Source organism: Macaca thibetana, chromosome 11, assembly GCF_024542745.1.
Source record: "Macaca thibetana thibetana isolate TM-01 chromosome 11, ASM2454274v1, whole genome shotgun sequence".
Classification (NCBI taxonomy): domain Eukaryota; kingdom Metazoa; phylum Chordata; class Mammalia; order Primates; family Cercopithecidae; genus Macaca; species Macaca thibetana.
Window position 1 is genome coordinate 108,689,775 of NC_065588.1, and position 24,745 is coordinate 108,714,519.

The window sequence follows — 24,745 nt, forward strand, 5'->3', positions numbered from 1 at the left end:
TTTGTTTTAAATCAAGCTGCTAATTAGTCCCAGTCTCCCTCCCCCGGTATTGTATTTTTTGTTGATGTCGTTTCACTTCATTTAGTTGAAGTGATTGATTCAGTTCAGTGTTTGAATTTCTTTTTGAACCTCACCTTAATAACCTGTCTAAAAATCAAGGTTAAACTTTCTTCCTAACACAGCAGTATTGCTTGGTAAGACTGGCTCACAGTCCAAAGAAATGCTTGCCCAGAGAGGGCAAACTGCTTTGACTCCTTACCCCTGAGCTCATTAAAAAAAAATCAAATGACTGATTTCTTGTCACAGTTCTGCCTACATTAGGTTTTATTTTTGTACAGGTTTCAGCTAATTAAACGCTTTTGTGATGAGCTTATGTCCAGGCTGAAGGTTGCATTTTGAAACTGAGAGTCAAATACCAATTTAAAGTCCAGACTTTTATACTTATTTGTGAAATTCAGATAAATGAAATGGAAATAAAACAGGGCTGCTGTTTGTGAAATATGACTCTGTTTTTCCTTGTAGGACTCTTTTAAGGGTAGCCGTTTTGGCATTTTATATATAAATTTTCTTTTCTTAGCCTACCTTTTACTTTCTTGATTTGCCTATTTGTGATTTCCCATTAAACACTAGGCTTTTTGTAAACTGATTAGCCCTTGAAATTGACTTTTTTTTGTGAGACAGGATCTTGTTTTGCCACACAGGCTGGAGTGCAGTGGCTCCATCATACAATAAACAGAAAGAAAGAAAGAAAGAAAGAAAGAAAGAGAGAGAGAGAACTTGTCTTATTTAAAACAAAAAAAGAAGAAAAAAAGAATATAGATCACAGCTGTTATTTGTATATGCTACGCCAATCCTTGCTGGGTTTCATTCTTTATAATTGTTATTTTTAAAGATTTTTCTTCTTATAAATATTCTATTTTTTCATTGTAGAAAATTTAAGGGAGAACACAGTGGGAAAAAAAACAAGAAAAGGACTTCATAATCCTGCTACCTTGGGGGAAAAGAAATCACCATTACCTATTTGGTTCTTCTCCCACTTTTTTTTTTTTTTTTTTTTTTTCCTGAGATGGAGTCCCCCTCTGTTACCCAGGCTGGAGTGCAGGGACGTGATCTCGGCTCTCTGCAACCTCTGCCTCCTGGGTTCAAGCGATTCTCATGCCTCAGCCTCCCGAGTACCTGGGATTACAGGGGTGTGCCATCACGCCTGGCTAATTTTTGTATTTTTAGTGGAGACGGGGTTTCGTCATGTTGGCCAGGCTGGTTTTGAACTCCTGACCTCAGGGGATGCTCCCGCCTTGGCCTCCCAAAGTACTAGGATTACAGGTGTGAGCCACTGCACCTGGCCTTCTGCCTTTTTTTTTAAGGAAAAAAAATTAAAAAATTGTTTTTCTTTTTGAGATAGCATCTCATTTTGTTGCCCAGGCTGGTCTTGAACTTCTGGGCTCAAGCGATCCTCCAGCCTCAGCCTCCCGAGTAGCTGGGACTACAGATGCACATCACGGTGTCCTTATGCCATTTCTTTTGTACATAGGTGAATGCAAGCATATGATTACATCATATACTATTTTGAAGGTTTGACTTTCTTTTCACTTTGATCATCTTTCCAAGGTGTTATTTTCCTAGTACATCTTTTTAAATGGACATAGAACATTCTTTTGTGTGAATGAACAATGGTTTTATTTAGGCGGTTCTCTCCTGTTAGACATTTATATTATTTTCAGCATTTCTCCACTGTTGTTGCAGCGTTCAGATGAACCTTTTTTTTTTTTTTTTGAGATAAGAGTCTTGCTCTGTCGCCCAGGCTGGAGTGCAGTGGCATGATCTCTGCTCAAGTGATTCCTGTGTCACCCTCCCATGTAGTTGGGATTACAGGTGCCCATGCCTGGCTAATTTTTGTATTTTTGGTGGAGATGTGGTTTTTACCATGTGGGCCAGGCTGGTTTCGAACTCCTGGCCTGAAGTGATCTGCCCACCTCAGCCTCCCAAAGTGTGGGGATTACAGGTGTGAGCCACCGTGCCCGACTCAGTTGAACATTCTTGTAGCTATTGCATACAACTGTGAACATTTCCTAGAATGAATTCCTTAAAGAAAGAATGCTGAGCCAGACTTTTTTCTTTTACTGTGACTCTTTGACACGTGATAATATTGACTTTTCTTTCTTTCCAGACACTACAACAACAGGAGTGCAAACTTCTGTACAGCCGAAAAGAGGGTCAAAGGCAAGAAAACAAAAACAAAAATAGATATAAAAACATCCTGCCCTGTAAGTATCAATATTCCTCTCAGTAATAGTCACTCTTAGAGATTTTGATTCCTAGCACCTCTGTACTTTTCCTCAGGGTCATGTGCTCTTGTTAGCACATCTGAGACCTTAGCTTCTTTAATTGCAAGCAGTTTCCAAAATAATCAACCATGGTGGGGGTTGATGGCTTCATTCACTGAGCTCCTGTGATGCTGATTACTGAGTAAAGTTGCCACTAGGTGGCTTTGTCTGCGATTGGTTCCTTCTGTTAATTAATTTTCTGTCTGCCCAAGATAGATCATCTCAAGGCTTGAGATCTCTCAGTGTCAGGGACCTCAGGGTGCCAGATTTGTGTCTTGACTCCTCCTCACTGGGCCTGTGAGTCCTGGGTAAGGCCTGTCTCCTTTCTGGGACTCAGTTCCCTTATGTGGGAAACAGACAAATACCTCCTGAGGGCTCTTAGAACCGTTCTGCTTGCTGATCCCCTGAGCTCAAGTTACTGGAGAAAGGGTATATACCTAAACTTTGCTCAGAAGAAGACTTCGTGGGCCGGGCGTGGTGGCTCACTCCTGTAATCCCAGCACTTTGGGAGGCCAAGGCGGGCAGATCACCTCTGATCAGGAGTTCAAGACCAACCTGGCCAACATGGTGAAACCCTGTCTCTACTAAAAATAGAAAAATTAGCTGGGTGTGGTGGTGGGTGCCTGTAATCCCAGCTACTCGAGACGCTGAGGTGGGAAATTGGTTGAACCCAGGAGACGGAGGTTGCAGTGAGCCGAGATCGCGCCATTGCACTCCAGCCTGGGCGATAAGAGTAAAACTCTGTTTAAAAAAAAACCCGGCTGATTTTACAATTTTTCTTTGTAGGCCGGATACAGTGGCTCACGCCTGTAATCCCAGCACTTTGGGAGGCGGAGGTGGGTGGATCACCTGTGTTTAGGAGTTTGAGAGTAGCCTGGCCGACATGGTAAAACCCCATCTCTACTAAAAATTGCAAAAATTAGCCAGCGTGGTGGTGGATGCCTGTAATCCTAGCTACTTGGGAGACTGAGGCTGAGGCAGGAGAATCACTTGAACCTGGGACGCAGAGGTTGCAGTGAGCTGGAGGTGCAGTGAGCACCACTGCACTCCAGGCTGGGCAACAGAGTGAGACTCTGTCTCAAAACAAAAAATAATTTAAAAAAATAATAAATTTTTTAGCAGAGCAGGGTCTCCCTATGTTGCCCAAGCTGGTCTTGAACTCCTGGGTTCAAGTGGTCCTCCTGCCTCAGCCTCCCAAACTGTTGGGATTACCAGCGTAAGCCATTGTGCCTGGCTGTACCTTCTGTAACACCCAAATGCCACCTGGCAAAACCCAAGTTGAATCATGAGGAAAAAAGGCCTGGAAGGATGTAGACCTTCTTTTTTTCTACTTATTTATTTATTTATTTTTGAGACAGGGTCTTACTCTGTTGCCCAGACTGGAGTGCAGTGGTATGATCATGGATCACTGCAGCCTCAACCTCCCATGCACGAGTGGTCCTTCCTACTGCAGCCTCCAATGTAGCTGGGATTAGAGGCACGTGCTACCATGCCCAGCTACTGCACTCTACAATATCCATGTAGATATGATATACATATATACCATGTATATGTACATATTTTTTGTAATTTTTTTTTGTAGAGACAGGGTTTCGTTATGTTGTCCAGGCTGGTCTCGAATTCCTGGGCTCAAACGATCTGCCTTCATTGGCCTCCCAAATTGTTGGGATTACAGGTGTGAGCCACTGTGCCCGGCTGTACCTTCTGTAACACCCAAATGCCACCAGGCAAAGCCCAAGTTGAACCAGGAGGGAAAAAGCCCTAGAAGGATGTAGGCCTTGCATGAGGATCTCAGAAACTGCACTAAACCAGTCACAGTTACTCTCTCCTGAGGTCTAACTCTATGCTGAACTTTTGCATTTTTATCTCACTTAATCCATATCACATGCACAGGAAGGAGGCATTCTTAGTATCCTAGTTTCCTAGACCATTTTAGCAGGTTATAAGTGAAGGGGAGTGGGCGGGAGAACTGGCACTAGAGCCCCCAAAGTCACTGTTCTTAGCATCACACTCTAATGCAGGGGGTTCTCCATTGATGTGCTGTGCAAGGCAGTGCACTGAGGAGAAAGGAAGGAACATTTACAACTTCTCTTTATTTATATCCTTTCCCTAAAAAAAAAAAATGGAAAAGAAAAATTTATCTGAGGCCTACATTGATTGCAGTGAGTGCATAATGTTTTATTGATTGATTGATTGTATATAGAGATGGGGGTCTCACTGTATTGCCCAGGCTGATCTGGAACTCCTAGGCTCAAGCAATCCTCCTGCTTTGGCTTCCCAAAGTGCTGGGATTACAGGCATGAGCGACTGTACCTGGCTATGCATACTGTATTTATCCAACTTACAAATAAGGCTTGCTTGCATATAGTGCATATGTGTATATATTTCAGCATTGAAAAACTGTGTGATTGGGAGCCATGATCAAATTTCGAGAGCATTGCTCTCATGTCTTATCAGGTCAGAACCATTTTGTCAAATCTTGTAAACCGTCCTTTGTGTGTGTCTATGCATGAAATATAGTTGTTCTCTTTCTGCATGCATATGTACATATACATGGTATATATGTATATCATATCTACATGGATATTGTAATGTGTGTATGTGAGGATGGGGGAAAGTGGAGGCATTCGTAATACTGAGAAAAGGCAGTGAGGAATTTGCACAGAAGCAGTTTGAGCTGCAGCATGGTACTAGTGACCTTGAGGAAGCCTTATCCTTTTTTTTTGGAATTTATTTTTTCAATTTTTAGAAATAGAGTTTCACTATGTTGCCCAGGCTGGTCTTGACCTCCTGGGCCCAAACTATCCTCCTGCCTTGGCCTCTTAAAGTGCCGGGATTACAGGTGTGGACCACCGTGCCTGGCCACCTTGTTCTTTCTATGTCTAAGTTTTGACGTCTGCTCAGGGGTCTAGTGGTATTTATATGGTATAAAGTGTATGGGAAAGTGAAGGGACCAATGGTATGCAGTATCTAAATAGAACATTGCTTTGCCCTCCCTTAAAGGTCTTGTTTAGATGTTTCCTCTGATGAACATCTCATTTCCTTAAAGATGAGGAGTCTGAAGCAGAAAGGACATTCTTCTTTTAAGACACATGACTGTCTTACTAATTCCCATTGCAAAATATGTCGTGTAGGTAGAGCACTCAGATTTTTATACCAATAATGGATTTTTGTACACAATTTGGACAGTTGATACTATCGGAGCCTTGTGATAGTCCACTGCATTATGCTTCACTAAACGATACCTGGCTGGGTGCAGTGGCTCACACGTGTAATCCCAGCACTTTGGGAGGCCAAGGTGGGCAGATCACCTGAGGTCAGGAGTTCAAGACCAGCCTGGCCAACATGGCGAAGCTCCATCTCTACTAAAAATACAAAAATTGGCCAGGTGTGGTGGCACACACCTGTAATCCCAGTTACTCAGGAGGCTAAGGCACAAGAATTGCTTGAGCCCAGGAGGCAGAGGTTGCAGAGAGCTGAGATAGTGCTGTTGCACTCCAGCCTGGATGACAGAGGAAAACCCTGTCTCAAAAAAGAAATTAGAAACAACAACAACAACAACAACAACCCTCTTTATTATGGAAGTTTTCAAATATATTCAAGAGCAGATAGAACCCCATGTGCCCATCACCCAGCTTCAACAATTATCAACTCATGCACAGTCTCGGTTTCATCTATACTCTGATCCATATCTTCTCTCTCCTTGAATTATGTTGAAGCACATCTCAGACATCATGTCATATATCTATACTTCAGTCTTCTTTTTTTTAAAACTCCCCCTCCCCTTTTCTTTTTTTTTGAGACCGAGTCTCACTCTGTCGTCCAGGCTGGAGTGTAGTGGTGTGATCTCTGCTCACTGCAATGTCCGCCTCTCGGGTTCAAGCGATTTTGCTCCTTAGACTCCCGAGTAGCTAGGATTACAGATGTGCACCAACATGCCTGGCTAATTTTTTCATTTTTAATAGAGACAGGGTTTCGACATGTTGGCTAGGCTGGTCTCGAACTCCTGACCTCATATGATCCATCTGCCTTGGCCTCCCAAAATGCTGAAATTACAGGCCTGAGCTACTGTGCCCAGTCCAAAATTTCTTGGTTTGAAACAATTTTGGAACTCATAAGAAGTTACACAAATAGCAGAGAGAGTTTTCTTGTACCTTCTCTCAGCTTCCCATATACCCAGTGATAACATCCTATATACCCATAGCATATGATCAAAACTAGGAAATTGTGAAGATAGCATTATGAGAGGCATCAGGCAGTGTTCATGTTACTGTCGTGCTTACCTGGGCTTTAATTTTTCTTTTTTTTTTAATCATTAAATGGACAAAACTTGGACTAGGCTGGGGATTAACTGATTTGAACTGGTTTTTCCTGAAGCAGTCCGAGGACTTGCATGACTGTGGTCTCTTTTTCTTCTAGTTGATCATACCAGGGTTGTCCTACATGATGGTGATCCCAATGAGCCTGTTTCAGATTACATCAATGCAAATATCATCATGGTAAGCTTTGCTTTTCACAGTGTTTTCTGACCATACATTGCTAGCCTATTTTTGTATTTTAAATCCTTCCTCATGTCCTGAAAGCAACTTTAAGATGTTTGAAGAATTTTCTTCCTAAATTTCTAGCCTGAATTTGAAACCAAGTGCAACAATTCAAAGCCCAAAAAGAGTTACATTGCCACACAAGGCTGCCTGCAGAACACAGTGAACGACTTTTGGCGGATGGTGTTCCAAGAAAACTCTCGAGTGATTGTCATGACAACGAAAGAAGTGGAGAGAGGAAAGGTAAATCACAGAAACTTCTTTTCTGCTAAACTGTTTTTAAAGTATCACATGTGTCAGACTGGCCATGTTTAGGAATTGAATAAATGAATTAAGCTTACTCTAACTGATTCTCTGAAAAAAAGGGACTAGGAGAAATTTGATTATGTTATTCCTTGGTGTAGTTTTCTTTATGTTTCTTCTGCTTGGGGTTTGTTAAGCTTCTTGGCTCCACGGATTTGTAGTTTTCCTTAAATTTGGATAATGTTCAGTCTTAGTTTCTTCATATACATACCCTGGGCTGGGCATGGTGGCTAATGCCTATAGTCCCAGCACTGTGGGGTGTCGAGGCGGGTGGATCACTTGAGGTCCGGAGTTTGAGAGCAGCCTGGGCAATGTAGTAAGACCGCATCTCTAAAAAAAAAAAAAAAAGTACCCTGTCCAACCTTGTCCTAGGACACAAGTCATACATGTATTAGGCTACTTGAAGTTGTCTTGTAGCCCACTGACACTTGGTTTATTTTATTCAGTTTCTTCCCCCGATGTTTCATTTTGAATAGCTTCTTTTGCTATGTCTCTAAGTTAATCTTCTGCAGTATGTCATCTGCTCTTAATCCTATCCAGAGTATTTTTCACCGCAGACATTGTATTTTTCATCTCTAGAAGTGTTAATATCATCTATATCTTTCCTGTTAACATGTGTAGCATTTTCCTTACCTTTTGAACGTATGGAGTATTTCTGTTGTTGTTTTTTGTTTTTAGAGAGAGGATCTCGGTCTGTTGCCCAGGCCGGAGTGCAGTGGCACGATCTCAGCTCACTGCAGCCTCTACCTCCCAGTTCAAATGATTCTGGTTGCCTCAGCCTCCCAGGTAGCTGGGACTACAGGTGCGTGCCACCAAGCCTGGCTAATTTTTGTATTTTTAGTAGAGACGGGGTTTCGCCGTGTTGGCCAGGCTGGTCTCGGAACCCCTGACCTTAGGTGATCCTCCTGCCTCGACCTCCCAAAGTGCTGGGATTACAGGCGTGAGCCACTATGCCTGGCCATGTTGTCCATTTTAATTAACTCTGCCTAACTGTCCTCCCAAATGGCTGCCCCAGCGCTCACTCCCACCAGCAGCACCTGCCTAGGACGCATTACTCCATACTCTTCAAGACACTTCAGATTAAAAAAATAAATTGTAGCATCCCACACCTACAGAAAAGCAGACAAATCTTATCGAGTGACAGCCCTCTGTGTTATCTCGAAGTGAGCCCACCATGGTGGTTTTTTTTAAAAATATGGAAAAGTTCTGTGTTTTTGTTTGTGTTCTGGTGAAAGTTCTTTTTTAGATATCCTTTAATTGGTTTATTTAAGATTTTGTGTGGAATGTAGCAGTCATACCTATAAATTAAACCTAAGGCAGATGGAGAACTTTGGAGTTGAGCCTTCCTACTGTAATTTTCATATTGGATGTGAAGGGCAGTGTGATTTTCATAAGACTTTCATTGTTGTACTCCTAGTTGGTATACTTCTGAATACTTTTGAGGCCAGATCTGGCCATCGTGAAACAAAGGTTTCCTTCAGCAACTGCCTGCAGTGTTCTTGAAATAATAGACTGATTAAAACATCTTTGTAGTTTCTGCTTCAGGCAAGTGTTTTTTGCCCTAAATGTGGATAGGAAGAATGAAGCCCTTCATCCTCCTTTTTGCCTGATTATAGCTGTAGGATGTTCACCTGTTCTTAGAAGACATGAAGATTGTGAAGAGAGGGGTCTTGTGTTGCTTTAGAGGAGTCAGTATCAGTCCCTTTCAGAAGCTCTCCTGGATAGACAGGCATTAGGGCCAAATCACCCTGCCCCACCCCTCACCACCATGTCCTAGTCTCTGCTCCCTGTCTCATTCTTCCGCTTTACTTTGGTGGTGCCAAGAGGATGACATGATGGGCGTTGATTCTCTCCACAGACCTTTCTGACAACCTACTCTCAGTATCCCCCCAGTGCGCAGAAGACAAACCAGACTGTGGACTGTGTTTGATTCCTGGGCTCTATTTTAAAAGACAATGTATTAGTTCTCACATTTTAGAATTTGTTTGCCAAGGTTTCCACAAGAGTTTAGAAACTAGGGGGAGGGCTGCAGCAGTTTGCTGATGTTTAAAGTTAGCTAAAACGTTCTTTTCAGGGTCATGATTTAATTTTATATTCTCTGGTGAGTTCCGTGTAATGACTGGGAGCAGTCCTCAGCCTTGATTGGCCAGTGACAGCATAGAGTACAATTAATATTAGGAGTGTTTATTTGGGGAAACTAAAATTTGCATCAAATTTGTCTGAGGTATTTGAATCTACAAAATACTGGAGGGAAAGCTGAATTGAGAATCGTAATAAATAAAAGACCACATCCTTCTTTTTTTTTTTTTTTTTTTTTTTTTTTTTTTTTTTTGTTTTGAAACTGTGTCTTACTCTGTCACTCAGGCTGCAATGCAGTGGCACGATCTTGGATCACTGCAGTCTCCACCTCCTGGATTCAAGCGATTCTCCTGCCTCAGCCTCCTGAGTAGCTGGGATTACAGGCTGTGCCACTACACCTGGCTAATTTTTGTAATTTTAGTAGAGACAGAGTTTCACCATGTTGGCCAGGCTGGTCTGGAACTCCTGGCCTCGAGTGATCCACTCGGCTTCCCATAGTGCTGGGATTACAGGTGTGAGCCACTGCGCCTGACCAAGACCACATCCTTTTATTGAACGTTCCTCCTACCATGTTTTCTTTTTTTCTTTCAATTAATCATTGACTCTGACTGTTGATGTCTGTAGCTGCTCTCTTATTTCCAGTTTTATGTCTGTAAATTTCTCTGTCTTCCTAAGATACAAGGTAAATTTCTCTTGCTGATATTTGTGTCTTGGTGGTTTTGGAAAGTGAGTGGTGTGGATGACTGCCCAGAAAACAACAGAACACAGAAGCATTCTCTGCCCAGAACATATCACCAAATAGATACAAACTCATCTTACTGAGTGAAGTAGCTTCCTTTTTGGCAGCAAGAATGGTTTTCCTGGTGCCATATTTTTCAATCCGCCTGCTCTTGAAGCCAGCAGCTACTGCAGACTTGGCATTCCCAGGCACCCAGTTAAGGGAAAGTGACGTGTAGAGGAGGTATCAGATGGGTCTGGATATAGAAAAAGCAGCTGGTTCAAAACCCCATGGGCTGCCTTTCTGTGATAGAGTTATTCACACTTGGGTTAGATAAGGCACAGAGTCCTCCTACACTGGTGCGGAAATGAAGCAGACAGTCTGGCTCGTTGGGCAGCCTAGACTCCTCCAGAATCTGTGCTTGCCTTCCCTATGGAGTGACTGGCAGATCTTAGAATTCAGACCTCAGTGGTTGCTAGCCAGCACTCTCACATTGGTTAGTCCTTCTCTCTGCATCTTTGATTCTTTAGCGATAAATAAGCAAGCATTGACTCTCCTTTGACATGTGCTTGGATCAGACAACTGCACGAGCCGCCTTTCTCCTCCCACTTCTGCCTGGTTCTCCCAGCACCTGCTTTTCTTGTTTGAACTCTTCCTTTTTTTTTTTTTTTTTTTTTTTTTTTGAGACAGAACCTCTCTCTGTCGCCCAGGCCGAAGTGCAGTGGCATGATCTCAGCTCACTGCAACCTCCGCCTCCCAGGTTCAAATAATTCTCCTGCCTCAGCCTCCCAAGCAGCTGGGATTACAGGTGCCTGCTACCATGCCTGGCTAATTTTTGTATTTTTAGTAGAGATGGGGTTTCACCATGTTGGCCAGGCTGGTCTCGAACCCCTGGTCTTAAGTGATCTGCCCACCTCAGCCACCCAAAGTGGTAGGATTACAGGCATGACCCACTGCACCTGGCCTGATTCTTTACAGATAAACAAACATTGACTCTGCTTTGACATGTGCTTGCATCAGGTAACTGCACCAGCCGCCTTTCTCCTCCCACTGCTGCCTGGTCCTGTGAACGCCTGCTTTTCTTATTTGAACTCTTCTTTCCTTTTCCTTGAAAACCTGACAGATGCTAAACCGGCCATTTTCCATATTGGTGGTTATTAAGCAAGACTTGAACATTTGTTTTAGGCTTTTATTTCAGAGTTCTCAGAATTAACTTTCTTTTTTTCTGATCCCTTCCAGAGTAAATGTGTCAAATACTGGCCTGATGAGTATGCTCTAAAAGAATATGGCGTCATGCGTGTTAGGAACGTCAAAGAAAGTGCCGCTCATGACTATACGCTAAGAGAACTTAAACTTTCAAAGGTTGGACAAGTAAGTATATTGTCGTATTCTAGAGACTTTGGGAATTATTGATGGTGCGTAGGAATTCAGGGTCTTGCCGTTACTCATGTTTGCATACATGCATGCATTCGCTCACTCATTGATTCAGTAGCCATTTATTGGGTTCCTTCTATGTGCCAGGTACAGTTTAGGCAATACTGGTACATTGTGAACAAGGCAGTTGGTGTTCCTGCACTCATCAAGCCTAGGGAGATGGATGATTTAAAAACAAATAACTGGCCAGGTGCCGTGGCTCACGCCTGTAATCCCAGCACTTTGGGAGGCTGAGGCGGGTGGATCGCTTGAGCCCAGGAGTTCAAGACTAGCTCTGGGTGGGAGATTGGGATAGGGTGACCTGAGTGGCTGCAAGGCCTGTTAGGAGTCCTCTGCAGGGGCCTAGGTTGATGGCCTCCTCTCCAAGTATCCACAGACTTCCGCAGTTGTTCTTTTTTGTTCCTTCCTTTGGAATGGAATATTATATAAAATGCCAGAATAAACTGGGAGAGAAGCAGTAGATGTGAGAGGTGCTGGGGGGTGAAGTCTGCAGGGCATGGGGATTGTTTGGCTTTTGGATGAGGAAGAGGGATTCAAGACACATTGTAGAAGTCTGAGTCTGAGTGGACAGTGGTGCTGTAGCAGACACCACAAAAGCTGGAAGGAGGTCTGATGTGGGCAGTGATTTGTTTTCTTCTGGATATGTTCAGCTGGGCATCTGAACAGTCATGTGGACATTCATCTATTCATTCAGAGATATTTGTTCAATGACCTCTTGGTTCCTGGCACCATGCTGCTTGCTGAAGATAGAGCTGGGAAACAAAACAGATGGAATCCCTGCACTCCCAAGTGTACGCTGTACTGGCCAGTAATCTACCAGCCCAGTAATCGCACATATAAATATATCATTATAAACCGTAATCAGGGCTACAAAGAAAAAATGCAGGAGTTTAGGGTTCATTTGGAGGGGGAAGAAGGGGAAGGGACTTTTGTTTGTTTTTTTTGAAACGGAATTTTGTTTTGTCACCCAGACTGGAGTGCACTGGTGCGTTCACGGCTCACTGCAGCCTCAACCTCCTAAGCTCAGGTGATCCTCTCGCCTCAGCCTCCCATGTAGCTTGGGACTACAGGCGTGTGCCACCATGCCCACCCAATTGTTAAATTTTTTATAGAGACAGGTGTCTCATTATGTTGCCCAGGGTGGTCTTGAACTCCTGGACTTAAGTGATCCTGCTGCCACATGCAGCCTCCCAAGGTGCTGGGATTACAGGCGTGAGCTAGCGCATCTGGCCAAGGGAAGGGAGGTTCTTAAGGCATAGGGAACAATGTGTTTGAGTCAGCAAAGGAGGTTGTGGAGGTTTGTCCTAAGTGTAGTAAGCAGCCAGAGTTGGATTTAAGCTTTTAAGAGAGTCCCTTCCACCCCGTAGAGACTGGAGGGGGCAGGAGTTGTTCTAGGGATTAGGACCAATTTGGAGGTACTGCAGTTGTCAGAGTAAAAAATAATAGGGCTTGAACTAGGCTAGTGGCCAGGGTGCCCGAAAGAAGAGGACCCAGTAGAGCTGACTGGAGGCAGACGTGCAGGGATTCAGTGGAGGAGTGTACCAAGGGCGAGGGTGGTGTGCAGGGTGACTGGCAGTTTTCTAGCTTGAGAAGGGTTGGCGGGGGGATGGCAGTGGACCTGAGGAAGCTGAGAGGATCAAGGACTTCTTTGTGGACACACAAAGTTTGAGATGCCTTGGACACATTGAAGTGGAGCGGTCAGGGAGGCAAGGGTGGAGGTGGGATGCGGAGGGGAGGTGGGATGCAGAGCGTCGTGGATGGATCAGTTTTGCTCAATAGAGGGACATTTTTTTCTGTGGCAACAGGAGGGCAGAAGGAGAAGGTGGCCACAGATGCTGGTAGGTGAACTGAGAGTGATTACTTTCCCCATCCTCTTGGAAGCTTGAGGCAAGGCCATCAACAGACAGTCAGAGGGAATAAGAAGAGAGAGAATATTTGAAGAAAGGGAGAAAAGATGAAATCGTAATTGTGTAGCAGGGCAAGAAGTCCAGAAATGTCTGTGCTGTGCCAAGTGCCCAGTTGAGGTGATGAACATGAAAATATACTGATACCCATCGCCTGGTTTTTCTCGAAGGACACTTGGCTTCTAGGGCACAAAACAGAAAGTACATGGTTCATCCAGGCCCGGGGCTTTGCACAGGTGCAGTGGATGGAGAGGAGGTCAAGGAGTGGAGGCACATGGTAGACAGAGACTGTCCCCAGAGCATGGGGACTCCTGGCTGGATGAGGGGGACAGGGGCAGGAGGATGCAGTTGGCAAAGTGGAGGGAGGGGTCAGTGGTCTGGAGGCTACTTGAAGTGACAAGGGGACCAGAAGGATCTGGAAGCCAGTGTGGTTGTGGCCCAGGGTGGGATGTTTAGATTTCTGATGTCAGAGAGGGTCCAGTCATTCTGATGATGGGGAGGGATGGAGGTTGAATCTATGGTAGAGATAGTGAGAGGAACTGGAACAATGTAGCTGTCAAGTAGAAATGGGAGAGAGGGCTGGGCACGGTGGCTCACGCCTGTAATCCCAGTACTTTGGGAGGCTGAGGCAAGAGGATTGCATTAGCTTAGGAGTTCAGGGCTGCAGTGAGCTGTGATTATGCCACTACACTCCAGCCTTGGCAACAGAGCGAGACCCTGTCTCTTAAAAATAAATAAAAAAAAAAGAAGAGAAGAAGAAAAAAGAGAAAAGTATCTTTTTAAATCCCTTTTGAAAATGTCACTTAAGGCTGGGCAAAGTGGCTCACACCTATAATCCCTGCCATTTGGGAGGCCGAGGCCAGTGGATTACTTGAGGTCAGAAGTACAAGACCAGCCTGGCCAACATGGCGAAACCCTGTCTCTACTAAAAATACTAAAAATTAGCTGGATATGGTGGCACACGCCTGTAGTCCCAGCTACTCAGGAGTCGAGTCTGAGGCACAAGAATTGTTTGAACCCAGGAGGTGGAGGTTCCTGTGAGCTGAGATCAAGCCACTGCACACCAGCTTGGATGACAGAGTGAGACTGTCTCAAAAAAAAAGTCACTTAGCTTATATTGTCTCCACTTATATAGGAAGAAGATGTAGCAAGAAACGTGATACTTTTTGGTCTTCTGTAGTCTTGGTGCCATTGTTGATCTTTATAAATTATCATTATCCTCAAAATAGCCGTAATGTGCTGAGTCTCTTCCTATTTGCTGGGCAGAGACTGAGTGTTTCAGGGAGCTTGTCGAGTCCTTACAATTGCATTATGAGAGAGAGAGATTATTATTCCCACTTTGCAAATGAAGAAATTGAGGTTTAGAGATACCCAAGGGCCACGTGAGTGTGAGTGCCTGGAATTGGAGCCTAAATCTAGTTATCTGATAGCAAAGCCTGTGTTCTTATCTGCTTTGCATTAAATACAAGTTTAAAATAGAAAAATACTGACCAGGCTGGGTGGCTCACGCCTGTACCAGGCAGATCACCTGAGGTCAGGAGTTTGAAACCAGCCTGGCCAACATGGCAAAACCCCATCTCTACTAAAAATACAAAAATTAGCTGGGCATGGTGGTGCATGCCTGTAATCCCAGCTACTTGGGAGGCTGAGTCAGGAGAATCGCTTGAACCCGGGAGGCAGAGGTTGCAGTGAGCCAAGATCACGCCACTGCGCTCCAGCCTGGGCGACAGAGTAAGACTCTGTCTTGGAGGGGAAAAGAAAAAAGAACAATACTACAATAGAAGTCTGTGTTTATATGGTGGGGAAGGTTGGGTATCAAAAAAACAAAGAGGAATGAATGTCTTAAGTGAATGCCTGTTTCCTCATCTGCTTCCTCTTCTGCTGGGAGGAGAGACCTGGGTCCCTTGAGGTCTCAGTTGCCTCCAGAGCTGAGTGCCACAGGGATGCAGAGGGACGGGGATGTTACCTGTTGCTGGTAATTCAGAGAGATGATTCAGGGTGTAGTTACCTGAAAGAACAAATTGCCATACCAGACCTCTTGGTTCATATGACAGAGGCAAAGAGTTGCCTGCAGGATTGCCGAAAAGGAGACTAGTTCTGGGAGCCTCATGAAGAGGACCTCTCAGTGGAACCTGGGGAGATTCTTTTCTTCTCCATTGGCTCACATTGGATTTAGGAAAGCTCGGAACTGGGTGATTCCTCAACCTCTTGATTTATTTAATTCTTTTCTGGTTTTTCTTGGCTCTACTCCAGGGGAATACGGAGAGAACGGTCTGGCAATACCACTTTCGGACCTGGCCGGACCACGGAGTGCCCAGCGACCCCGGGGGCGTGCTGGACTTCCTGGAGGAGGTGCACCATAAGCAGGAGAGCATCATGGATGCAGGGCCAGTCGTGGTGCACTGCAGGTGACAGCTCCTGCTGCCCTTCTAGGCCACAGCCTGTCCCTGTCTCTTAGTGCCCAAGGCTTGCTTTTACCTATCTACCCCTAGCTTTTTAACTGTAGAAAGAATTTAATATCTGTTTGAGGCATAGAGCAACTGCATTAGGGGACATTTTGATCCCAAGGCATATTTCTCCTAGACCCTACAGCACTGCCATTGGCCATGGCCATTGTAACATGCTCAGTTAAAACAGCAAAGACTAAGTCAGCATGCTGTCTGAGTCCACTAGAAGTTGTGCATTAAACAACTTCATCCTCGCTCTGCAGTTTCTCCTTATTCTTTGTGATGTTTGCTTTGTAGCTGTTGACTGCTTTGTAGGTATTGAGGTGATGGGGATGTAGTGGAAATAGACCTGATTCTTGAGGATCCCTTAAGTCATTTTTGCTTGGTTCCCTTTTGTCTTCTTTTCTTCTATGATTCACCTCCCTGTGGTTCTGTCCTCTCTCTCTCTTTTTTTTTTCGTTTTTGAGATGGAGTCTTGCTCTATTGCCCAGGCTGGAGTGCAGTGGCACTATCTTTGCTCACTGCAACTTCCGCCTCCTGGGTTCAGGCCATTCTTCTGCCTCAGTCTCCCAAGTAGCTGAGATTACAGGTGTCTGACACCACGCCTGGCTAATTTTTGTATTTTGATAGAGACAAGGTTTTGTCATGTTGGCCAGACTGGTCTCGAACGCTTGACCTCAAGTGACCCACCTGCCTTGTCCTCCCAAAGTGCTGGGATTGTAAGTGTGAGCCACCACACCTGGCCCATTCTGTTCTCTTCTACCATAAATATATTTCTTCCCCAACACTATATTTGTTTGCCTCACAAGCTGCCAGCTGCTTTCTACCAACGCCTTTGAAGGAAGCTGTGCTGTGACCTTTGTAATGAGTCTGTGGGCTGCTGATTCTCCAGTTTGGGCTTCATGATTATACTGGGGAACATTGGGTCTCCTAAATCTCATTCATTTCTTGGGCAGGTAGATATATGTGAAACTTTTTTATTTGTCCAGTTGTTAAAGAAGCTACCATTTATTGAGCCAGCCTCTGAGCACAATGTTTTTTGTTTTTAATTTTTAAAATTATTTATTTCTTCTATTTCAGTAACTTTATTATTATTATTTTTTGAGACAGAGTCTCACTCTGTCACCCAGGCTGGAGTGCAGTGGTGCGATCTCAGCTCACTGCAACCTCTGCTTTCTAGGTTCAAGCAATTCTCATGTCTCAGCCTCCTGAGTAGCTGGGATTACAGGTGCATGACAACATGCCTGGCTAATTTTTGTGTTTTTAGTAGAGACGAGGTATTGCTCTGTTGACCAGGCTGGTCTGGAACTCCTGGTCTTAAGTGATCGTCTTGCTTTGGCCTCCCAAAGTGCTGGGATTATAGGCGAGAACCACTGTGCCTGGCCCTCTTTCAGTAATTTTGATGTATTTTTTTGTATACGATTCCTGTTTCATTCTGTCCAACCAGCACTCTGTATGGTATGTGCTGTTGTCCCCATTTCACAGATGCGGAAACTGAGGGTCAGAGAGGTTAAGGGACTTAACTCAGGCACGTTGTACTGGAGAAGCTGAACTCCAAGAGCAGGTTTGGGCTGACTCCAAAGCCCTGTGCTTTTTGCCAACAAATTTTCAAACATAAAGAGACAATTTTATAAATAGCTCCCAAGAGTAGACGTTGTTTCTGTTAATACTAATGGCTTGGTTTTGAGTCTGAAACCCCCATGAATGATTCTGTTGTCCCTGCTTTTTGTCCTTCTGCCCGCAGTGCTGGAATTGGCCGGACAGGGACATTCATTGTGATTGATATTCTTATTGACATCATCAGAGAGAAAGGTGGGTCATCTGGCGGGCAAGAAGTGACAGTTTCTGTTTTTAGTTTATGGAAGGAAAGTGCTCGTGAAAACAGCCTAGGGAAGAGAGGTTGAATGGGAAAAATTTTTCACAAAAATCTGGGCTGAAGACTTCAGTGTGTCTGCTTGAGAACAGAAGTGACACTATTTGAGCTTTTGGCATAAAATGAAGTCTAGGAGCTGCTGAACCCACTGCCATGGCCTTTTGTTGCATACACAGTGGTGGTCTCTATCCAGCCACCTGAACCTTGTTTACAGTATGGGGTGATTTGTTGGAAAATGAGGGAATCCTGACCTCTGCCACTTTATTATTTATGTAGTCTTCTGGGATCTTTGGTATTGGTCAGAAGTTCAACACTGTAGCCATTGCAACATGCTCAATTAAAACAACAAAGACTAAATCAGCATTGTCTGTGAGTCCACTAAAAGTTGTGTGTAAACAACTTCATCCTGGTTCTGCAGTTTCTCTTTATTCTTCTTGATGTTTCCTTCGTAGGTGTTGACTGCGACATTGACGTTCCCAAAACCATCCAGATGGTGCGGTCTCAGAGGTCAGGGATGGTCCAGACAGAAGCACAGTACCGATTTATCTATATGGCGGTCCAGCATTATATTGAAACACTACAGCGCAGGATTGAAGAAGAGCAGGTACCAGCCTGAGGGCTGGCATGCAGATTCGCATTCTCTTTCTAGGCCTCTTGGATACGCTCTCCTTTTGAGCAGGAGGAGAGGCTCTGATAGACAACTGTTTGATTTGGGAATGGGAAACAAACTCCCAACTAAAAGGGCTTCTGGAAACTGTTAATTATTCTCTACTTCTCAGCTCTGATTTTTCACTGCAGAGGAGCTTAGGGAAGGGCACCATCCTATCAGCCTGGCCTGCCAGATTGAAGAACTGCCATGCAGAAAGGTTCTGATGTTCCCAGGCTCACGTGGCAAGCGTAAAACTCAAAGCCTTGAAGTTTCTAGCCTGTTCCAGCCTTGATCCAGGCCATGTTTATCCTGATTCCATCCTTTAAAACGAATGCCTCACTCTTAATAGCGCACAGCAGTTTGAACCACTAATTTGGTCGAGTTGGAAACAGTGAAATTTCAATTTTAATAAGCTGTGCATAATGAAGAGGAATGTGGAATTGGAGCCTTTCCATCTGAAGCTATTCATAACAGGCACAAAGCTGAGTTAATTAGGAATATGCTGAGATGAAGGAAATGAGGAGAACTGCTCTTTTGGGGGCTGTGCTTCTCTCCCCCACCCCTCAACCCCATTGCCATGCTGCAGATGGGGTAGTGTCTAAACATCAGTGACGATTGCCTGCATTACTCTGCTCATTGCCTTCCAGAGAACTCAGCTTCTCCAAATGCTGAGCTCTTTTCAGAATGGGACCTGCCACCAATATTTGAAAGATTTCTAGACTAGCAGAATAGCAGCCACGTTATCAAAGTTTGGTGGGCCAAAGTAAGGTAACTGCCAATTAGTTTAGTAGGTTTTCAGTCCACACAGACATACGGAATTGTTTTATTATACATAGACATCTTCAGAAACTGTATGTATAGAAATGTAAGGTCAAAATTTGAACTTCAGTGCTTTATTTTTTTAAATTTTTTGTTTATTATTGTTATTATTTTTTGAGACGGAGTCTTGCTCTGTTGCCCAGGCTGGAGTGCAGTGGCACAATCTCGGCTCACTGCAAACTCCGCCTCCCAGGTTCACACCATTCTCCTGCCTCAGCCTCCCGAGTAGCTGGGACTACAGGCACCCACCACCGCACCCGGCTAATTTTTTGTATTTATAGTAGAGATGGGGTTTTACCATATTAGCCAGGATGGTCTTGATCTCCTGACCTCGTGATCCACCCGCCTCGGCCTCCCAAAGTGCTGGGATTACAGGCGTGAGCTACTGCACCTGGCCAACTTCAGTGCTTTAAATCTGAATTTGTATTAAGTGATATGAAATATTTAGATGGTTACTATAAGTTATTTTATATATGTCTTCCATTATACTTAATTTGGCCCAAGAATAGTTAGGCAAAAAGTTGCCCAAAGAGAAGGATTTCCTAGTAAATACAAAGAAAATGTAGCATAGTTACTACAATTTGGAGCATGTTCAGGAATGTCTTTTTTTTTTTTTTTTTTTTAATGAGAGAGGTCTCTCTCTGTTGACCAGGCTGGAGTGCAGTGGTGCAATCATGGCTCACTGCAGCCTCAGTCTCCCAGGGTTAAGCGATCCTCCCACCTCAGCCTCCCAAGTAGCTGGTACTACAGGCGTGTGCCACCACACCCAGTTAATTTTTGCATTTTTTGTAGTGTCACGGTTTTGCCATGTTGCCCAGGCTGGTCTTGAACTCCTAGGCTCAACCAGTGCTCCTGCCTTAGCCTCTCTGAGTAGTTAGGACTACAAGTTTGTGGCACCATGCCCGGCTAATTTTTTTATCTTTATTTTGTAGAGACAAGGTCTTACTGCGTTGCCCAGGCTAGTCTTGAATTCCTGGGCTCAAACAACCCTCCCACTTTGGGTTTCCAAAGTGTTGGGATTACAAGTGTGAGCCACTGAGCTAGTGACCTCTGGGTTTTAAAAATATGTAGGCTTCGATTATTTATTTTTAAAAATGAAATCCTGCAATGTATAGTTTTCTGCATTGTGTGGTTTGAATTTATCTGGGAACTGGCTGCCTGGCTGATTGTGGTAAAGTAAGAAGTACTTAATTTAGTAGAAAGTTTAAATGACAGACACAACATTAAACCCAACTGATTTATAAATGAAGCAAAAGAACAAAAACTCATTCAGGATAATTGGTTATTCTAAAATACAGTCACTTCTAAAATTATGAAGTGTTCATGACCTTTGGGAGTGAAAGAATTTGCTAAAAAAGGATCAGTGAAAAAAAGTAATGATGGGTAAAGAACTGTGGGGAAGGAAGAGAAGAAACAGCACAAGGAAGGAAGAATATAAAATCAGATGTGGGAATCCAGGGGAAAGTGCAAACGAAGCAAGATTGAGAAAATTCTCAAGTTTTTATAAACAGTTCTCACGCTCTGCCAGTTCCTTGGACGTAGACTTTTTTGTTAACTTCCAATTACAGTAGTGGAAAAAAAAAAACCCCTCAAATTTGCAAAAGTAGTCTGTGGAATTTTCTTTACCTAACTTTCCTGACATAACTTTTTAGCATACTTAACTTTATCATTCATTTATTCTGTCTGTTTAAAATTAAAAGTGTGAATTGTAAAAGGTAAAATGTTTGTTGCTTACAAACGTTTATACCGCTTTGTCTCTAAATATCATTTCATTTTAAAAAATAAATAATCTAAGCCTACACATTCTAAAATGTGTATATTTTCTAAAAATAAGGCCTTTCTCTTACATAACCAATGTCACAATTATTTGATACAGTGATCAAAATCAGAAAACAAACACTGATATAATACTATCATCTAACCTACAGACCATCCTCAAATTTTGCCAGTTTGTCCTGCTAGTATCTTTTATGAGTTCAGGGTCACACAGTGCATTTGGTTATAATGTATCTTTTTTCTCTTTTTTGAGACAGGGTCTCACTTTGTTGCCCAGGTTGGAGTGCAGTGTTGAGACTATGGCTCACGGCAGCCTTGACCTCCTTGGGCTCAGGGGATCCTCCCACCTCAGCCTCTTGAGTAGCTGGCACCACAGGCATGCACCACCATGCCTGGCTAAGTTTTGTATTTTTTGTAGAGATAGAGCTTCACCGTGTTGCCCCGGTTGACCTTGAACTCCTGGGCTCAAGTGACCCTCCCGCCTTGGCCTCCCAAAGGGGGATTACAGGTGTGAGCCACCACACCTGGCCAGTTTAGTCTCTTTAATCTGGAACAGTTTCTCAGTCATTCTTATTTTTCATGACCTGGATGTTTTTGAAGAGTTTAGGCCAGCTATTTAGTAGAATGCCTCTCGATTTGGTTTTGTCCAGTGTTTTCTCTTGACTATATTCTAGTCATGCATTTTTGGCAGGACTGTCACAGAAATGTTATTGTAGTCTTCTTGGTACATCACATCAGGTACACACTGTTGATCTGATTCATTACTAGTGGTGTTAACTTTGATCACTTGAATAAGGTGGTGTCTGTCAAATTTGTCCACCATAAAGTTACTTGAGCAAAATGTAGCTGGGACTACAGGCATAGCAAAAAATGTAGCAAAAAGTAGTATTTTTGCTACATTTTTTTAAGCAGAAAAAGTATTTTTCCCTTTTAAGTTAATCTCTTGACCATAAAGTTATTATTTTTCCCTTTTAAGTTAATATCTTGTTGGTAGATACTAGAGACTGTGTAAATTACCTATTTCTCATAATACTTTTTGCCTACTAATTTTATATTCATTGATTAAATTCTTGCCTAAAAAATTATTACCGTGGTATTTGCCAAGTAGCAATTTTCTGTTTCCACTATTGCCTTTCCTCCCAGCTTTTAAAAGTATAAGTGGCAAAGAAAAATTGTATATAAAGTATATACCATGATATTTTGATATATGTATACTTTGTGAAGTGATTTTCAAAATTGAGTTAAATAATGCAGCCAACATCTCAGTGACTTTTTTTTTTTTTTTGAGATGGAGTCTTGCTCTGTCACCCAGTCTGGAGTGCAGTACCACAATCTTGGCTCATTACAACCTCCACCTCCCAGGTTCAAGCGATTCTCCTGCATCAGCCTCCCCAGTAGCTGGGATTACAGGCGCCCGCCATCACACCCGGCTAGTTTTTGTATTTTTAGTAGAGATGGGGTTTCACCCCGTTGGCCAGGCTGGTCTCGAACTCCTGACCTCAAATGATCTGCCTGCCTTGGCTTTCCAAAGTGCTGAGATTACAGGTGTGAGCCACTGCGCCCAGCCACTCTTAGTAAATTTTAAATGTACATTTTTTTTTTTTTTTTTTTGAGATAGAGTCTCCCTTTGTCACCCCGGCTGGAGTGCAGTGGCATGATCTTGGCACACTAGAACCTTTGCCTCCTGGGTTCAGGTGCTTCTCCCACCTAAGCCTCCCAAGTAGCTGGGACTGCAGGCATGTGCCACCATGCCTGGCTGATTATTGTATTTTTAGTAGAGACGGGGTTTCACCATGCTAGCCAGGCTGGTCTTGAACTCCTGATCTCAGGTGATCCACCGACCTCGGCTTCCCAAAGTGCTGAGATTACAGGCATGAGCCACCATGCCCAGCGACATTACATTATTATTAACTATAATCACCATGCTGTACATTAGATCTCCAAAATGTATTCATCTTATGTAACTTCAAGTTTGTACCCTTTGACCAAAGTCTCCTTGTTTTCCCCACCCATAACCCCTAGTAATCACTGCTTTAATCTCAGTTTTTATGAGTTTGACTGGTTTAGATTCCACATACAAATGAGATCAGGAAGTGATGGTTTATTTCACTTAGCATAATGTCATCCATGTTCTTGCAAATGACAGGATTTTCTTCTTTTTAAAAATAATATTCCTGCTGGACGTGGTGGCTCGCGCCCGTAATCCCAGCACTTTGGGAGGCGGAGGAGGGCGAATCACTTGAGGTCAGGAGTTCGAGACCAGCCTGGCCAACATGGTGAAACCCCATCTCTACCAAAAGCCTAAAAAATTAGCTGGGTGTGGTGGCACACGCCTGTGATCCCAGCTACTTGGGAGGCTGAGGCAGGAGGATCTCTTGAACCCGGGAGGTGGAGGTTGCAGTGAGCGAAGATGGTGCCACTGCACTTTAACTTGGATGTTGATGTTGTTCCACTTGTTTATTTTTACTTTTGTTCCCTGTGCTTTTGGTATCAAATCCTAAAAGCCATTGCCATGACCACTGTCATGGTGCTTTCCCAATATGCTTTCTTCTAGAACTTTTTAGGTTCATCATTCCCTTTTCTGTTTTTAGTTGCAAGCTTACCATAAGGAAGGGCTTTTCTTTCTCCCTTATTTATTTATTCATGTCTATCAGAATGGGCACCTTACTACTATTTTTGTTGTTATTGCTTGAATTGACTTGAATTTGGCTAGTGGGAACCTTTTCAGATTGGGTACTCTGTCCTTTTGATCCGTTTCCATTTTCAAGCACTTCTTTAGACTTTAGAAGATGGTCTAGGCTCATCTTCTCCTTTCCCAGCCGTTTTTCAAAGGAACCTGATTCCTTTTAGTGAAGAGTAGTAGTTTGAAACCAAGATCTGGGCACTGGATCTACTTGTTTGTACTGCTGCAACGTTCTTTGAATTGCCAATTAGCTGATCAATTACTGCTCTGTTTGAGTTCCCTCTCTGTAAAACCTCACACATGTGTACAGACAGTCCCTGACTTAAGATGGTTCGACTTATGATTTTTGATTTTATGATGGTTTGAGAGCAATATAACCATTCTGTTTTTCACTTTTCATTCAACACTTTATTTTAAAATAGGTATTGTGAGATGATATTGCCAACCTATGGGCTAATGTAAGTGTTCTGAGCACGTTTAAAGTAGGCTAGGCTAAGCTGTGGTGTTTGGTAGGTTAGATACCTTAAATGCATTTTTGACTAGTGATATTTTCAACTTACGATGAGTTTATTGGGATGTATCCCCATAAAGTCGAGGAGCGTTATACATATCTCTGTATAGTAGAGTGAGTTCCTTATACATTTCATCCAGTTTCCCCTGAAGTTAACATTTTACCTAACCATGATACATTTATCAAAACTAAAGCATTAACATCAATACATTGCTATTAACTAAACTCTAGAGTTTAATTGGATTTTGCCAGTTTTCCAGTGAATATCCTTTTTCCATTCCAGGATCCAATTCACGATCACACATTGAGTTTGGTCACACTTGTCTCTGTAGTCTTCTCCAATCTATGACAGCTTCTTAGGCTTTCCTTGTTTTTCATGACTTTGATGATTTCTTTTTTTTTTTTTTTGAGATGGAGTCTCATTCTGTTGCCTAGGCTGGAGTGCAGTGACATGATCTCAGCTCACTACAAGCCCTGCCTCCTGGGTTCACGAGGTTCTCCTGCCTCAGCCTCCCGAGTAGCTGGGACTACAGGCACCCGCCACCACGTCTGGCTAATTTTTTGTATTTTTAGTAGAGGCGGGGGTCTCACCATGTTAGTCAGGATGGTCTCGATCTCCTGACCTTGTGATCTGCCCGCCTTGGCTTCCCAAAGTGCTGGGATTACAGGTGTGAGCCACCATGC

General features: G+C 43.5%; 1 protein-coding gene across 1 annotated transcript in view; it reads left to right on the forward strand.

Annotated features, from left to right (window-relative positions):
* PTPN11 (protein tyrosine phosphatase non-receptor type 11) overlaps positions 1–24,745 on the forward strand; it is a 100,407-nt gene that overhangs the window by 60,870 nt on the left and 14,792 nt on the right. Inside the window, exons 7-13 of the mRNA XM_050749743.1 lie at positions 2,168–2,264; positions 6,744–6,823; positions 6,950–7,108; positions 11,205–11,336; positions 15,557–15,711; positions 17,495–17,562; positions 18,076–18,227. Coding sequence (XP_050605700.1) covers positions 2,168–2,264; positions 6,744–6,823; positions 6,950–7,108; positions 11,205–11,336; positions 15,557–15,711; positions 17,495–17,562; positions 18,076–18,227 — 843 coding nt within the window. The remainder of the gene's footprint in view (positions 1–2,167; positions 2,265–6,743; positions 6,824–6,949; positions 7,109–11,204; positions 11,337–15,556; positions 15,712–17,494; positions 17,563–18,075; positions 18,228–24,745) is intronic.